We start from the raw sequence: 17,069 nt of genomic DNA, 5'->3' as shown, positions 1-17,069 counted from the left end.
GTATATTGGATGTTTAAGAGCAAAACCATCCAAAACAAAATCTATTCATTGTTTATTTGAAAAAAGTATATGTATTCCAACTTTAAAATTGTGAATTTATTTTTGGAACCTCTAGTTAACTGTATTTTGGGGTTTATTTCTGTTGCTATATAATTAAATATTTCATGACAATATATTTTTTGTAAAGATTTTATTTATTTATTTGTCAGAGAGAAAGGAAGAGAAAGCACAGTAGGGGAAGCAGCAGGCAGAGAGAGAGAAGCAGGCTCCCTGCTGAGCAAGGAGCCTGATATGGAACTCAGTCCCAGGACCCTGGGATCCTGACCTGAACCAAAGGCAAATGCTTTATCAACTGAGCCACCCAGGTGTCCTATGACAATATTTTTCATTAAGCAGTAGTTTTTCTAGGATAAGCCAATAAGCTTTTTCTACCTTGAAAATTTTATGCTCTCTTCTGAAAGAGCTGGCAGTCTCTTTTGCCTCAATTGTATTACCTAGTTTAAGAAAAATGTTGCCTGGTCACTCCCCCCCGCCCCCAGCATAATCTTGAAAAAAATTTTAAGTAAAAACTTGGGATCTGTATCTGGGCATGCTTGGTTCTTAGCATCAAAACAAATAACTGAGACGAGTATTGGGTTGATAAATAGATGGTGGGTGGGTGGATGGATGGATGGATGGATGTCTTAAGCATCTTGGTATTCTATGTAGCTGCAACTTTTATTTTGTCACAGGTTATTCTTCTGCCTGGAAACTGATATTTCTTTAGATATCAATTGTAAGATGCACCCTAGATTTCAAATATGTTAACATGTGAGAAATTATGTGACTTAGAATAGAAAATATATAGTATTTGGATTCATTTTATAAGACTTGTAATATGGACTAAAGAATCAGAGGAATCTATGATGGAAAATTTTTTGTTTATATTTTCCTTTTAGATTGTCCAGTTTATCGTTACATTGGTTCAGAATAACCAACTTGTGAGTTTAAAACGTAAAAGGTAAGTTTTTATCATAAAACACTTCATTTGACCTGTTCATGGACAACTAAACATTTTAGTGTTTAACCATGAATGGCCTACATTTGCTTAGTGTATGTCTGTTGTCCCAGATGAACAGTCCTTCCTTGTTAAATGATACTCTCGGCATTTCAAGAGTAGTGTTATTTCTTCCTGCTGTCATCCTGCTAATGTTTTTCGGAGACAAGGATAGCCTAAATGGTCATTTTAAAGACACGTACATAGTTAATAAGGAATCCATTTTTATTCAGATTAGCAGTTTAATGTAACGTTAGAAGGCTTGAGTGAGGGAAACTCTTAAAAGGTCATATGTTGAAAAAAATTAAAAATTTTTTACTTGATCTCTCTTATGTTTAATCCACTAATAAGGAATTTAAAAACCTGTATATTGACTACAGCTTGTGATACTGAAAAATGTTAGTAACTGCCATTGTCACAACTAAAGCTTAAGAAGGACAGTGGACAAAGAAATAGTTGGAAGGAGAAAAAACTTGTAAGACTAAAATTTTAGCAAAGCTTGGTTGTGGTTACACCTTATGCTGCAACCTTAACTCTACTTCCACAATCTTGTTCTTATAATACCATCCAGCTACTTTTTTCTGTATAAGTACAGTTCATAAAGAGTGATATAGTTCAGTCAGCAGTGAAGTATAGCCAGAGAGTGTAGTTTATTACGTTTATTTTAACGAAAATAGTACAAAAGAATGGCTGAATCAAAGTCCTAGACACAGTCATCCCCTAGTTTCTGTTCCTAAGATGTGACCATTTTTAAGAGTTCATTGTGTATCGCTAACTGAACTCTTTTATTATTAAAGTGTGTATATTCATGTGAAGGTAAAATATTAGAAGCAGTTTAAATTTCTTTCATGTTTGCTTCACTGAGTTTCATGAATATATTCTGATTTTCAGGCCTCTACTTCTAAATACTAATGGAGCCCAAAAGAAGAATCTGTTTCAGCATATAGTCAAAGAACCAGCTGATAATCACCATCATAAAGTAATTTTTTGTTTAAATTCTATTTTATATTTGTTATCTCAAACCAAATTTTATTACAACAGTATTTCATGCATTCAAAATTTGCATTCAAAGTTCAGTGAATAATAATCTAAGTGTTCATCCCCCAGCTTTATTAAATCATGATATTTTTTTATTTGCTTTAGATTATTTTAAGAAATAAACTATTATAAATATAATCATTTTAGTTGCCTGTTCCCAAGTTTGTTTTTGCCTCCTGATCTTCAGTGTCTCCTAGGTGATCATTTTCTTGAGTTAGTATTTATCATCCCTGTGGTCATTTTATATGTGTGAATTCGTGAACAATATTTGGTATTATTTTGCATGTATCTAAACTTCATATAAATGATATCATTTTGCGCATACCATTTGCATTGCGACTTTTTTCACTGGGTTTTACTTTTGAGATTTATTAAATAGATTTAGTTCATCTCAACTACTACCTGAAATCAATTGAATATTATGATAATGTAATTACGCACTCATCCATTGGTTATTTTAACTTGTTTCCAACTTTTATTATAAATTGCATAGACCTAGAATTGCTAGCAATTGCAAAACATTTTTGTTTACCTTTATTTCTGTTGTGGGCTCTCTGGATCATTTGTCAAACTTACACGCATTGGCAAATCAGTTCAGTCCAGAGTCTAGACTTCTTTTAATAGCTGATTGTCATTGTAACATTCAGATCTTACAATTCTAAATACTGCTTCAGATTTGTTATTAAAGTACCAAGATTTTTTTTTTTAAGATTTTATTTATGTACTTGCCAGAGAGAGAGAGCACAAGCAGGGGGAGCAGCAGGCAGAGTGAGAGGGAGAAGCAGGCTCCCCGCTGAGCAAGGAGCCTGATGTGGCTGGATCCTGGGACCCCAGGATCACAACCTGAGTCGAAGGCAGCTGCTTAAGCAACTGAGCCACCCAGGCGTCCCATGACTTTTTTTCTCGAGCAAATTAGAGTTAACACCAGGTTCTTGGGATCGAGTCCTGCATCGGGCTCTCTGTCTGCTCAGCGAGGGGCCTGCTTCTCCTTCCTTCTCCCTCTGCCTGCCGCTCTGCCTACTTGTGATTCCCCCTCTCTCTGTGTCAAATAAATAAATAAAGACTTAGAAAAAAGTTCTGTCCATCTAAAAATGTCGTGGACAACATAAGAAAGCAAAAGACAAATTTATTTAAAAAAAAAAACCTGTTTCTAAGCAAGCATACCTAAATATTGTGTTTTTAGGATTGAAGACTCAATGTAAATGGATGAAAATTTCTTAATTTAACTGGACTTTTATATATATATATATATATATATATATATATTAAAGATTTTATTTATTTATTTGACAGAGATAGAGACAGCCAGTGAGAGAGGGAACACAAGCAGGGGGAGTGGGAGAGGAAGAAGCAGGCTCATAGTGGAAGAGCCTGATGTGGGGCTTGATCCCATAACGCCGGGACCACGCCCTGAGCCGAAGGCAGACGCCTAACCGCTGTGCCACCCAGGCGCCCCTGGACTTATATATTTTTAAATCCTTTACATCTTTTGCCTCAGGTTTATCTACTGTTGAGATTTATAGATTTTTGCATTATAACAATGAGTTTAATTTGCTTTAGAGACGAATGCTTTTTTATTTAGGTACCTATGATCTGAATATATCTGTAGCTGAATAAAAAAAATTACTGCTAAAAATTCAGGCTGACATTTAACTGGAATAGTTGAAATGTCTTTTTTTCCTATTAATGAAAGCATTTAATAAGAAAGCATAAACCATATGTCAAATAGAGTAGCTTGAGATAAAATAATCCTCATCAGCACAGTGGCCATCTGGTTATGCTTGAAATTCCTGGTGAAGTTTTAAATCTTTTTTTTTTTTTTAACCCTTTGGATATAAAAAAATACTTTAAAATGTGAAGATCTTTCCATAGACTCATTCTGAGGCATGAGACCTTCAAGATTCCTTACAGGAAAAGAAATAGTTAAATAGTATGAAGTAACATGCCTCATACCTTTGTGAATTGGTACAAATACCAATTAGTGTGTAAGTCCAATTAGGGCAGAGAACATAGCTAAGTTGTATCCTTAACATTTAGTCAATAATGGGTGCTCAATTAGCACTTTTTAAATGGTATATTGTTTTGTAGTCAATATAATTTCAATTTTTGATATATTTTCTTCCTATTTTTTTTAGGTTCCACACAGTAGGGCTGAAGGTTTAAAGGCAAGGGAGCGGATTTCAGATGATATTATTATTTATGATGTAACTGATGATAATGCAGATGAAGAAAATATCCCAGTTATTCCAGAAACTAATGAGGATGTTATATCTGATCCCTCCAAGTAAGGAAATTATGAAGTAAAATTTGTGAAAATATTGGTTACTTTTGTTTATTCCGTGATAAACTACTATCTAACTCATATTTGGATTATTAAACCGAAAAAGCCAAATTACTTAACCAAATGTTCTCCCTTCAGCAAGGACTTCCAACAAAAAGTAATGAGAATTGTAATTTTTTAATTTTGGAGTTAAACATCTTTAATTGGTCCTCTGTGGTCTCATATCATACGAAGAATCAATATTTGTGGCTAAGGAACTCACCTAAGAAATTTAAGCTTTTTGATATGTGTTTTGGGGATAAAAGTTTCCACGGAGAATGAATGGACAGCATTGAGTTTATTGAATGCATTTGAAAATGTAATTGGTCCTTTCTCATATTGCTGATCTAGCTGTAGCCAATACCCTGATATTGTCATTGTTGAAGATGACAATGAAGATGAGTATGCACCTGTCATTCAGAGTGGAGATCAGAATGAACCAGCCAGAGAATCCCTAAGTTCAGGCAGTGATGGCACCAGTCCTCTCATGTCTAGTGCTGTCCAGCTAAATGGCTCATCTAGTCTGACCACAGAAGATCCTGTGACCATGATGGATTCCATTTTAAATGATAACATCAATCTTCTGGGAAAGTGAGTGCTCATTGAGATGTTATCTGAGTTTATTTGCTTTCTTTGTTTACTTCACATGTTCTATTCTCTTTGAATGATCTTCCTTTCAGATTATGAACCCATGGAAATCTTTCTTTCTTTGTTTTGGTCAGGGCTGAGCTCTGCAGATGTTTCTGTGGGAAGGATTTAATCATTCCAAGAACAGTATTGAGATTTTCTTGGAAATTCCTTAGATTTCTTTCATGAGATACTTGTTTTGAATGTCCATAAAGTATGTGTGTATGTGTATTTATGTTTTTATCAGGAGTGGAATAACATAATCTCTGTTAAGGGGCTTACTTTATAGCATAAGAAAACCAGAAATTAGTGGCAATAATGAGTAATAAGAAGTTTAACATTTTATTATTTACAGTGTAGAGGAAAAAAGATAAATCAGACTGTTGCAGAATCTTTTTTTCTGTAAATACTAAAGTTTTGTGTAAAGGCTGTGAGATCTCAGTTAACCACATTTTCAGGAATGTCAAATACTGAGTAGGATCTCTTAAGGCTAAGAATTTTGTAATGTGATTTTAAATGTAAAAACAAGGAAACCTAATATTTGACATTTTTAAAATCTTTTTTCCTTAGGGTCGAGCTGTTGGATTATCTTGACAGTATTGATTGCAGCTTAGAGGACTTCCAGGCCATGCTGTCAGGAAGACAGTTTAGCATAGACCCAGATCTCCTGGTTGATGTAGGTACTTTGAATAATCTTTGCTGTACAGGCAGTTTGTATATTTACATATATTGTTTATAAATCAGTACATCATTTTTTTGTATTCTCGCTGTTTTTGCATTTTCTTTTTTTAAATGAATGATTTTGTTTATCAGAAACCGTGAGCAGATAGTATGTTCAGGACAGTGAAGGACAGTGATCACTACCCGTTTCTGCATAGCAGTTCAGTTAATCCTCCTATAACAACATACCAGTTCTGTTCAACAGTACTGCTAAATCCAGGTCTTCTCTGGACTTGTTGCCGTATTTGTTTTGCTCTAGAAAAAATTGTCACTGAATAGAAATTGGTGGAAATTTAGTAATAGAGTTACTTAGCCAGGAAACAGCATGGAGACACTTTTTAATGTTTTCCACTCAAATGAATTATATTTTATTATATTAGCTATATTTAAAAAATTTTTATGTCCTGAGTCCTAAGGTTACCCTGTTCCAGTCCCCACTACCACCTACATGAACATGACTCCAATGCTGTCTGGACTTTGAATCCTTATCTCCCATTTCTGGCACTAACTACCTTTCTCGCTCTCTTCCCTCTTGCTCCTACCATTCCTTTCTCCGTTATGTGGCTTGGTCCCATCCAGATGAATGGTCCTATCCAGATGAATATTGTTCTTTCCCTGATTTCCATTTTCTGTTTTAAATATGTTCCTCTATCCTGAAAAGTTTTGTTGCTCCTTTTTTTTTTTTTTTTTGCATTTTCTGCCTTAAAATGTAGCTTCTCTTACATCAAAAGATTATGTAGTCTTGTCCTTTTAAGAGCTTCTCAGTGACGCTAAACGGAATTAGTCCTTTCTTACTCTTCTGTCTTACTAATTTACCACCTAACCATCTGCTTCTCAGTCTTTGTCAATATCCGTGATTTGATTATGCTTTCCAAATCATCAGTATGTCACAGAATATATTTCACTTTCTTTGAAGATTTCCTTTCCATACTGGCCTATGTTACAATCTTAAGTGAATGCAACATCCATATTAATGACCTACTTTAATTCGTTAGTTGTAATTTATCAGCCTTTCTTGATTCTGTCAGTCTTTGTCCCCACCCTGAATCCAGGGACCTTTTAGAATATCTGTCCCTTAGGTCATAAGAAGGAAATAAAATTCCATAATTCTGACCCTCTACAAATCCTTGCAGTCTTCAATTAGATTATTTTAATTTAACCTTGGAACATTTTTCATACTTGTCTGTCCTCAAGACCTCATCTAGCCAAGTCTTCCCTATTCACAGAGGATAATCACCTGCCTCTCGTAAGCTGTGCAATCTCATCTTCTTTCTTAGAGGAAGTGCTTACTTTCTCTTTAAAGCTTATTTGTACACCTGCCCTCTGCCGCTCTGTTTTACATCTCTGACCTTGATCTTTCCCATCTCACTTTAGTGGGTACAGATCTCTGTCTTAAACATTTTGACGTGTTGCTCTGCTCATTTACCATTTTGCTTCTCTAATTCTTTCATTATAAAACTTTAGGAATGAGTGGCTTTATTTGTTACTTCTTTTTTACTCTATATTTCTTTTGAAACCCTGCATTGTCTTGCTTATTTACTCTAAGCCTGTGCTGCTTTGGTTTATTCATAGTGAGTAGGCTACAGTTTTTTTTAAATCAGGCCATTGGGCTAGTAGGTTTGTTTTGAATCAGACAGATTTGGGTTTCATCTGGTTCACGTCACTTACTAGCTATTTAACCTTGAGAAAGTTCACCTCTCTTGCCCAGTTTCCCCATTTGTTAAATGTGGCTAATGCTTAACATGAAGTTCTCTTGTGGGGATTATAAATAATTAGTGCTATTATTATTAATACTGGTTATTTTTGACAGTGGAACTTCTGTTGATTTTAGAGGCACTGGACTTGTTTTTTTCCTGTCTTCCTAGCTATTCTGTGTTTACTCTAAGAGCTTTTTTTCCCCCCTGTTTTCTCCTTGTGAGTATTCCCCAAGATACCCATTCTTTTTATCTTTTTATTTGTTCTACATCTCATCTTTTCTATCCTTCCTCTGTGGGGGGATTTTGGCTTATAGGATTGCTCTCAAATTATATATCTCCAGCTCTTAATATTTTTTTAAAGTAAACTTTGCTTGAATTCTAATTCCATGCCTTTGGGTTCATCAGTTAAGATCTTGCCTTAAATTATTTGTGTTTAACACCAAACTTTTATTTGTTCTCTAAATGAGCTATACTTTTCAGCTTTCTTATTTTCTACAGTGGTATCGGACTTCTCTTTACTCACCCAGGATAGTAATCACTGAGTCATTTTGGTTTTCTTATCTTTATCTCATTGTTCATCAAGTCCTGTGTATTTTCAAAAATAGCACTCACAGATCATCCCTACCTTCTGTTGCCTCTCTCATCTAAGACCTTCATTATTTCATCCTTATGTTGATTGTAAAAATCACCCATAGGTTGTCTTGTTCTCTGAGATGGCAAAGATGATAAGGACATGAATAGGTATGCTGAGGAGTTCATGGGTTCTCTGCAGAGTTCAGTTCTTAGTGACTGTGTAGAGCTAGCAGGAAAGGCCTGGCCTTAGGATTCAACCAACTGTGTCAGCTCCTCATGTATGATCTATGTTTTTCTGCTTCACACTATGCATCTGTTGGGAATACATGAAGGTATCTCTGATTTAGTGGGTGGCATTGAGTGGGGCAAAGAAAGAGTGAGGAGCTTATACTCTACAGATGCCACTTTCAATAGGGACAAAATCTGGTCAGGTCTCAGAGGCAGTGACAAACTGAACTTGGCAGAGATTGGTGGTCATGTAAGTTATCTACTCTTACGGGTCTCAGTCTCTTCCTTTTCATGGATCAGGTAGTATGAAAGGGGGGAAGTTAACAAGAGAAGAGGAAGAGCTGGGAATATTTTTAGGCTATCATGAAAGTAGAACTTTTTTTTTTTAAATGGAACTTTAAGGAGAGGAATCAATGTCTAGAGACTGGAGAAGGGATCTATCTGCATTTCGTTCTATCCTGTGAACCATTTGGTGTGTTCATTCTCCTAAAATGCTTTAATCCCTATATTTCCTTGCTCAGGCCTTTTCCAAGGCTCTTAACTCCTGACAGAATGCGGCCTTATGCTCTGACCGGCCTTGCTTTACTTCTTGAACTTTGCACATATAATTTACTATTCAACTCGGAACTTTTATGTTATTTGGACTGGTCATCTTGTCTACTGCTAGCACTTAACCACCCATCATTCTTTCTTCTCTATTATTGCTGATGTTATAATTTATTCTTCCCTCCATTCTCTCAAGTCCTAACCATTCTTCAGGGCCTGATATGTGTTGGATAGCTTCCTCAAGACTTTTTGTTTCATCTTGCGTGTGCGTGTGTGTGTGTGCATATGCGTGTGTGCACACGCATGATTTTCTCCTGTCTCCTTTCTCAGTATTTTTGATCCCCACCATCCATTAGTATTATAATACTGGATTGTATCTGATCATATGTTGCTATTTGATGTTGTTCTTGTCTTTTAGATTGTAAGCTCCTAGAGAGCAGGAATAGTGTCTTCATCTTGTATTCTTCATGGTGTTAGTTATTTCTTAGATGCTCAATAAATCCTTGTAGAATGAATGACTGAAGCTTATGACTTAAAAGTTACGTCTGTAAACTGGCTGGACTGAGGCGTACAGTAAGCAGTGGTCTTAGCATTTACGTCTTCTGTTGCTAGGTGAGGTGAAAAGAACCAGCAAGGAGGTATGCCATTTAGTCAGAGGGCTCCATTTGAGGTGTAATTTGGGAGCCACCATCATAGAGCAGATTCTATAAATTTCTCACATAATTAGCAGGTAGTCTGTGAAGGCTTACTGTTAGGGCAGGGGTGCCACTTAAAGCCAGAGGCATTTAGAGAGAAAATAATAATAAGGAAATGAAGGAGAGAAGAAGTTGGGCAAACCACTATTTGTCGTAAGTGATTTGCCCCACTGTTTTATAGAGAAATTCTTACAACATCTGATGCATGGGCTAGCTTGCTCTGCTTTTATATGTTTTTCTTTCTGTTTTCCTGCTTTTCTCTTTCAAACTGTTTTACTGTATGAAAACTTCCTAGTGCAGGAGCAACATCTCTTCACCCACATGGCTGTATAAAAATTTTGAACACACAGTTAATTCTTTTTTAATATTTTTTAAACTTATCATCTTTCTTGTTTGGTCTTTCAGCTTTTCACTAGTTCTGTGCAGATGAATCCCACAGATTACATCAATAATACAAAAGTAAGTTTTAATTCATGTTGCTCAGGACCCATAGCTGTAAGAATCTGAAAAAAAGTCCTAGTAAGTAGAGAGCAGTATCACTCCCGGTTACAAAAAGCATTTTGTATTCTTACCTTATGTGTGTGTGATCAAGATAGTAAAATTCTAGATGAAAAAATAGCTTTTGATTATGGGGTGAGTCATTGCCCAATTCTACAGGCATCTGTGTGTTTAACTCTCAGTACAAAATCAGCCCTCAAAGTGCTTGGAGATCAACTGACTTAAACTTGGCATGTTCAGGTGTGTCACTGAAATAAATTATTAAAATATTATTTCTTCATGTTTTATGTGCTTCAGTGTACATTCTTATTCCTTCTATAAACAGCTTCTCAGCATTTTTTATTGAAAATTCACTGGTACCCATATTCTTAAATAAGTTCCTTCATTTTATTAGCATGCAATAAAAGCTCAGGGATTTGAACTAATTTGTTCTAATTGTAGGTAAGGCAAGTTGAAACAAGTATGGGTTTTGGACACTTTTTTTTTAAAGTATGGTTTTGTTATTTTCTTAGTTCCAGTTGGGATTAGCAAATGTTGACAGGAAATTCCTTAGAACTGGTTTTTAACGAGTAATAAGGACAATTTGAAGTTGTTAAGAGCAAATGATTAGAATCATTCTGTTACTTTGCATATAGCTTATACAATAGGTGTATTTTTAAATATTTTTTAAATACAGTAGTTGTATACTCCATTTATCTTGCATTCATACCAAACTTCAGTCGCATTTTTTTTATCAACTATAAAGGTGTAAATCAAGTCCTCTGAAATTTGTACAAATTCTAGATTAGTGAACTTAAAATTTTATTTTGGTTTTTGTTCTTTTTGTCTAAAAATGAACACTTAATATAAGTGATTAGAGTGAGGGGATAGAATTTTTCTAATGTCATGTGTGAGGATAATCTGACCAGATTTTCTGCATATTCAAAGTTATAGCCTGGGTAACTTAGAGTTGAAATAATTTGTGAATTTTTGAACTAAAAAGTTGATTATACATTGAATATTTGGATAATTTTTATCCGGGATTAGCATACTTTTTATAAAAAGGCCACTTGGTAAATACTCTGTCGCAAGTACTTAACACTGTAATTGTAATGTAACAGCAGCCATAGACAATACGTAAAAGAATGAGTATAGCTGTGCTTCAGTAAAACTTTATTTACAAAAACAGGCAGCATGCTGAATTTGGCATGTGGACCAGAGTTTGCCAGGATTTATATTATAAGTTTCTATGGATCACCTCAACCCACTGGGTTTCAGTAAATATGGTTTATTAAATGTTAAGTCTTAAGGTGAATGAACCCATATCATGCATTCATTTAGTGAATGTGCTGCACTGTTTATTTATTGCTACACATTGAGTCATTCTTTATTCTTGGATTATCCTCTTTATTCCAAAACCAATAGCTTAATTAAAGTTCTCAAGAATAGCAGTTAAACAGCAAATTGCATATTGTTCTATAGTGCTATAGAAAGATTAGAGAATGATTTTTCATCATAGTTCTAAAATCTAGATTAATGTTTTCAAATAATTGGCACATCAGCTGTCATTCCCTTGTTCATGACAAGTATTTTATTAACGTAAATTACAACACTCTTTTCTAATAAATCAGGATACTTGTACTCTTCAGTAGAGCCATTTAAGTGGCCACTACTAATGAATAAGAATTTGCATCGGAGATGAATCCCCTTTGTCTTCCTGGTTCTCATATGTTTTGTAATAACAGTGGCATCCTTGAAAACTATTTTAAAAAGTAAAAATAAAGATGGTATTATTGCATTAATGTTTATTGCAATTGCGAAATCAGAAATGTTTTTATATACATTTTTGAAAAGGTTTAGTTTATTATGTTTTGGGGCCATTATTATTTCTGAATCTGGAAACTTGTACTACTTCATTTTATGATGAATATCAGGGGAATCAGGAATTAGTATGTTTTTTACACCGTGTATACATAACGAGCATGCAAGTGTCTGGGATTTACAGCTATTTAGGGAAAATTGTGAACCTCAGCACCTCAGTTTGAACATCGTTGAAAAGAGCACTGAAGAACTAAACAGCATTAAAAGTTTAATCCCCTTTACAATCAGATGTGAGGAGAGAAGACAGTGGTTGAAAGCAATTTAAATGACAGAAAAGAACTGAAAGAGTCTCAGAAAGGAAATGAAGAACCTTCACCTCAACTTTGAGGCTTCCAAATATAGAAATTAATAGTTTTAATGATATCACCTTGTCATCCTGAGCTACTCTGAATATGTTCATTTATGCTAAATATTCTGTTTGTGAGTGAAGAGAAATGAGTAATATACATTTTTAATCAAAACTGTTTAAGATGAGTTTAATTGTTTAAAGAATTATCTCTTAATTAGTTTGAAACCAGCCATCTTTGATTCATTCACATCTTTTACCCGTGACAAATTCTGTCTGTTCTTTTGAAATGCCCCCTCTTTTCATACTTAACTGTCATCCTAGTTCAGGTTCTTTGTTTCATCCACTTGATAACAGCAATAGTTTTCTTAAACGGTCTTAACCAGTCTTACCTATTCAAATCTCTTTCTCTCTCTAGTTCATTTTTCCTGGTGCTACCCTTTCCCCTATATTTCAGATAATATACCAATATGCACATACTGTGCCAGTTTTTTTTTTATATTTTGCTATTTTTAGGAATATATAAAATGAAACAAGTATTTTTTTATATTATTTTTTCTCTTTTAGTCTGAGAATAAAGGATTAGAAACTACCAAGAACAATGTAGTTCAGCCAGTTTCAGAAGAGGGAAGAAAATCTAAATCCAAAACAGGTAGGTATAAATGTAGTATTAGTTTTTACAGATTATTAAAATTGAGTCCTACATAGAAACTAATGTGAGCCAAGGAAAGTCTTTGCCATACTTAACAGTTGAACACAGAATGTACTGTTCTCAGTTCTATGCATAATGTATCAGGGTTTCAGCTTATAGAGAAAATTAAATTGGTGAGGTACTAGTTCTTTAAGTCTTTTTTTTCTTAATTTAACTTTAAGAGAACTGAAAGAACTCTCATATCTTAATTGTTGAATAAAAGACTTAACTTTTCTGACTAGTACATTTTAGAATTTACTGACACAAAGTATCATATTTCTTGTTTGGGTGTGTAAGGGTAGTGATTGCATATATGCACATCTGTTTCCATTTTTCCACCTTCAGCTTGAACTCTGTATAAGCTGGTGATAAAAGAGCATTTTTCTAATCTTTATTATAGATAAGCAGCTTATCCAGTACACTGCCTTTCCACTTCTTGCATTCCTCGATGGGAACCCTGCTTCTACTGTTGAACAGGGGAGTACAGCATCATCAGAAGTTATGTCCTCTGTAGATAAACCCATAGAAGTTGATGAGCTTCTGGATAGCAGCCTAGATCCAGAGCCAACCCAGAGTAAGCTTGTTCGCCTGGAGCCATTGACTGAAGCCGAAGCTAGTGAAGCCACACTGTTTTATTTATGTGAACTTGCTCCTGCACCTCTGGATAGTGATATGCCACTTTTAGATAGCTAAATCCCCAAGAAGTGGACTCTACATGTATATATTCATCAAAATGATGAACTATTTATTTTAAAGTATCATTTGGTACTTTTTTTTTGTAAATTGCTTTGTTTTGTTTAATCAGATACTGTGGAATCAAAAGCACCTTTTGCTTTTCTCACACACTCTTGCAAAGCTTTCAGATGTTACTCAGCTACATAGGTACACAAAATTTAATGCACATTGTTGGCATATCTTTAAGTTGGATTCAAATGGCCATTTTTCTCCAGTTGTAGTAACTTGGATTTCTTTTTTACATATATGCCCATTAACCCCAGTTAAACTTTTGTTTGTTTTACTTGTTTGATGCTGTCTGTTTGCATTGAGTGTAAGTCACTAGAACTAATGGTAGAACTCTTAAACCTTTGTCTGTTCCAGTTACTTTTATTAAATATTTTTCACTTGGCTTATTTTTAAAACTGGGAACATAAAGTGCCTGTATCTTGTAAAACTTCATTTGTCTCTCTTGTTCAGAGAAGTTCATTCATGTTCAAAGGAAAGGCAAAGTATACATGAGTGCTTGCTGTCAGATATGGCTCCAGCTCCATATACATAAAAAGAAGGGGGATGGGATGGCATCAACCCCATCCATCTCGTTGGAATAGTTTAAAGTAAAAGTTTTCTGATTTGTTTGTGTTTTTTTGAACCATACTATTTAGTAAAATAAATATAATGAATGTTGCGTACTAGTGTCTGTTATGTGTCTTCTTTAGAGGTGACACCCACATGTAAAAATTTTTCCTTTTTTATAGGAAGTAGATAGACTTAAATTGTAAACTGTCTGTTGTCCATTATTGAGTCACACCAAGATCTTTGTGCCTCATCTCAAGAGATAGACTGTGTATTACAAGGAAGGAATATAAGATCTCTAAACTTAATGTGTTTTAAAGTTCTTCTGTGTTAAAAATTATACTGGCTTGCTCTCTGTATTTCTAATAAAGAGAAATATGCCTCTCATTGTCCCAAATGAGGTAAGAACATTATCACTGGATGCCACTCAAAGGCCTGTAATTTTTGCCCCTAGAGAAAATGAAACAGTAACACTCTACTTTTTGAACAGTTGTTCAGGAGGCTTATAGAGGCTTAATGCAAGGCAGGCATCTTTTTTATCAAGTTGAATTCTACCTTCAGGCAGAGGGCTGGAAACAGAGCAGTTTATATCTGAATATTGTATAGGGCCATTTAATGAGGAATTACAAATATGGCCTTCCTCTTGGCCATATTCTGTCTCTCAATATCCTGGAATTTCTCTTACTATGATGTAAAAATTCAGAGTAAAGCCTAGCACAGAGAGATAGGAAACCCTTCCCTAGCAGATCTTAAAACATTTGGCTCTGACAATGGCATCTTGGTGAGCTAATTTAAGTCCCCAGAAGTTAGTTTCTACATTAGCTATAGAGGTCGCTTTTCTAGAGGTTGTTAAAAGTGGGAACAGAGCCTGAGATAACTTTAGAGACTTTTCTTATTCCCTTCTCTTCTTCAGTGTGGAATATGATTAAGTTTCTTCTCCTTGGGGACATTTTGGAGCTTTAGAAGTATTCCAAAAATCTTGAAAAACTTAACTCCTAGTACTTTTTAAAGTTGAAATTAAAATTTTTCATCTTTAGTTGGAAGGAATTTAAAGTATTGTTAATACTACCACTTAAAAATATAATTGTTACTGTTTAAAAATAGTTCTGTGCTTTTTGAAATGTATCTAAAGGAATCTACCATACTGATTTGATATCATCATCCATTCCACTTCTCCCAAAGAATTTTATCCTACTTTCATTATGTGTGAAAGTCATGCATTGAAGATACTGTCACACTTCTCTGCAACTAAATTTGAAATTGTTTCCTATAACCTTAAGATTCTAAGCATTAAAGAAGTTTGTGTCCAGTCATGCACAGTTCATCAAAACAGTGTAATTATCCAAATCATTTTCTCTATCATGCAGTTAGATTATTTCTACTTCATAAACAAGGGTGGCTGTGTAACTGAATTCTGATAAATAAATCAGAAGTGATGTACAGAACTTCCAGGTCTGGTCTGTGAAAACCTCCCCTCTGCATTCCTCCTTGCTCTTTTACCCCTCCACTAGCCTGATGCAGAGGAGTATATGGCTTCTGAGTATACATTGAGGAGGAGGAAATCTGGCTTCCTGATTTACTGCTTAGAAGAGAGCCACCCATCAATCTTGGACACCTATTGTAGACTTCAGGTGAGTGGGGAACAAACTTTTATGTTCTGCCTTTGGCTTTTTTTTGTTTGATCTTAGTGTTCACTAATACTGAAATTTTGGCAAACATTAAACAGTAAAATTTTATCAGAAATAACATTTTTAGTGGAGTGAACAGGTCTTGATGAGTACTTCCCCATTTTTTTTTGTATCTGAAGGTGAAGATTATCAATGTAAGGGCATGAGTTTCATTCCTTTTTGTTTTCCTAAGTGTACAACTCTTAAAAATTTTATAATACAGGGGCGCCTGGGTGGCTCAGTCGTTAAGCGTCTGCCTTCAGCCCAGGGCGTGATCCCAGCGTTCTGGGATTGAGCCCCACATCAGGCTCCTCCGCTGGGAGCCTGCTTCTTCCTCTCCCACTCCCCCTGCTTGTGTTCCCTTTCTCACTGGCTGTCTCTATCTCTATCAAATAAATAAAAAATCTTAAAAAAAAAAGTCTCTTTAAAAAAATTTTATAATACAAAGAAGTATATGATGAAAGGAATTCTGTTATAGCACTTTCACTCAGTCTTTTGAACTTCTTCAGAATTATGTACTAGAACTGTTTTATTTTTTAATGCCTTACGAGCCGGTGACTTAATTGATCATCTTTTGATTTCATTGAAAGCGAAAAAATAGAAACTACCTGAATTGCAAAAGGACTTTTCTCTCCCTACTGTCATTCTTTCTCACCAGTATTTAAAAATTTGTCTTTATTGGGTGTTCAAGATTTTATCCGAAGTGCCTTAGTAAGATTCAGAATGCGTAAGAGGTGCATCTTTGTTGAATGTGGAAAGTAATTGTTAAGAGGGATGACGCCTTGTATCCTTAAGGCATCTTTTCAGGCAGATCCAATTTCAGGAAGGAGTAATAACGAAATTGAAGATCTGGAAACGGATTTCTCTAAAAACTCGTTTATCAGAGGAAGTCTCTGTACTCTCTCTGGAAAACAAGTACCACAGTATGAAGACTGTTAATTTCCAGAGTGCCCCTCCCCATCTTCATCCCCTTTATAACTTTCACTTATGGGGGTTATAAGTATCGCCATCAGAAATCACATATGACAGAAAGCTGAATGTTCTTTTAGAAATAGGGATGGTATACTCAAACGATAGGCTTAAATGTGAAGTCTGCAGACTGGGAAGAGGATGAAATGACATTGTGATGAATGTACATAGAATGTTAAGAATTAGAGCCTAAAATGTTCATTTCAAGCACACAGGAAGTATTTTTTGAGAATTGGTTGCATATTAGGCCATAAAGCAAATCAACAAATTTCATGGAATTGGTATCAAACAGACTACAATACAAATAAAGCAGACCTTTACAGTTTTG

The 17,069-nt window shown here is 34.9% G+C and overlaps 1 protein-coding gene across 3 annotated transcripts in view; it reads left to right on the top strand.

Moving 5' to 3' along the window:
* HSF2 (heat shock transcription factor 2) overlaps positions 1-16,608 on the top strand; it is a 35,698-nt gene extending 19,090 nt beyond the window's left edge. Inside the window, exons 6-13 of one of the 3 annotated variants that reach the window (XM_026504723.4) lie at positions 939-1,000; positions 1,928-2,015; positions 4,210-4,358; positions 4,746-4,985; positions 5,592-5,697; positions 9,886-9,939; positions 12,692-12,776; positions 15,617-16,608. In XM_026504723.4, coding sequence (XP_026360508.1) covers positions 939-1,000; positions 1,928-2,015; positions 4,210-4,358; positions 4,746-4,985; positions 5,592-5,697; positions 9,886-9,939; positions 12,692-12,776; positions 15,617-15,621 — 789 coding nt within the window. In that variant the 3' untranslated portion in view covers positions 15,622-16,608. Of the gene's footprint in view, positions 1-938; positions 1,001-1,927; positions 2,016-4,209; positions 4,359-4,745; positions 4,986-5,591; positions 5,698-9,885; positions 9,940-12,691; positions 12,777-13,215; positions 14,222-15,616 lie in introns of those variants that run through there. The other 2 variants (XM_026504721.4, XM_026504722.4) reach the window with 2 other exon arrangements.
* The last annotated feature ends 461 nt before the right edge of the window (positions 16,609-17,069 follow it).

This window comes from Ursus arctos, unplaced genomic scaffold (assembly GCF_023065955.2).
Source record: "Ursus arctos isolate Adak ecotype North America unplaced genomic scaffold, UrsArc2.0 scaffold_13, whole genome shotgun sequence".
NCBI classification, from domain to species: Eukaryota; Metazoa; Chordata; class Mammalia; order Carnivora; family Ursidae; genus Ursus; species Ursus arctos.
This window is presented reverse-complemented; position numbering and strand designations above follow the sequence as displayed.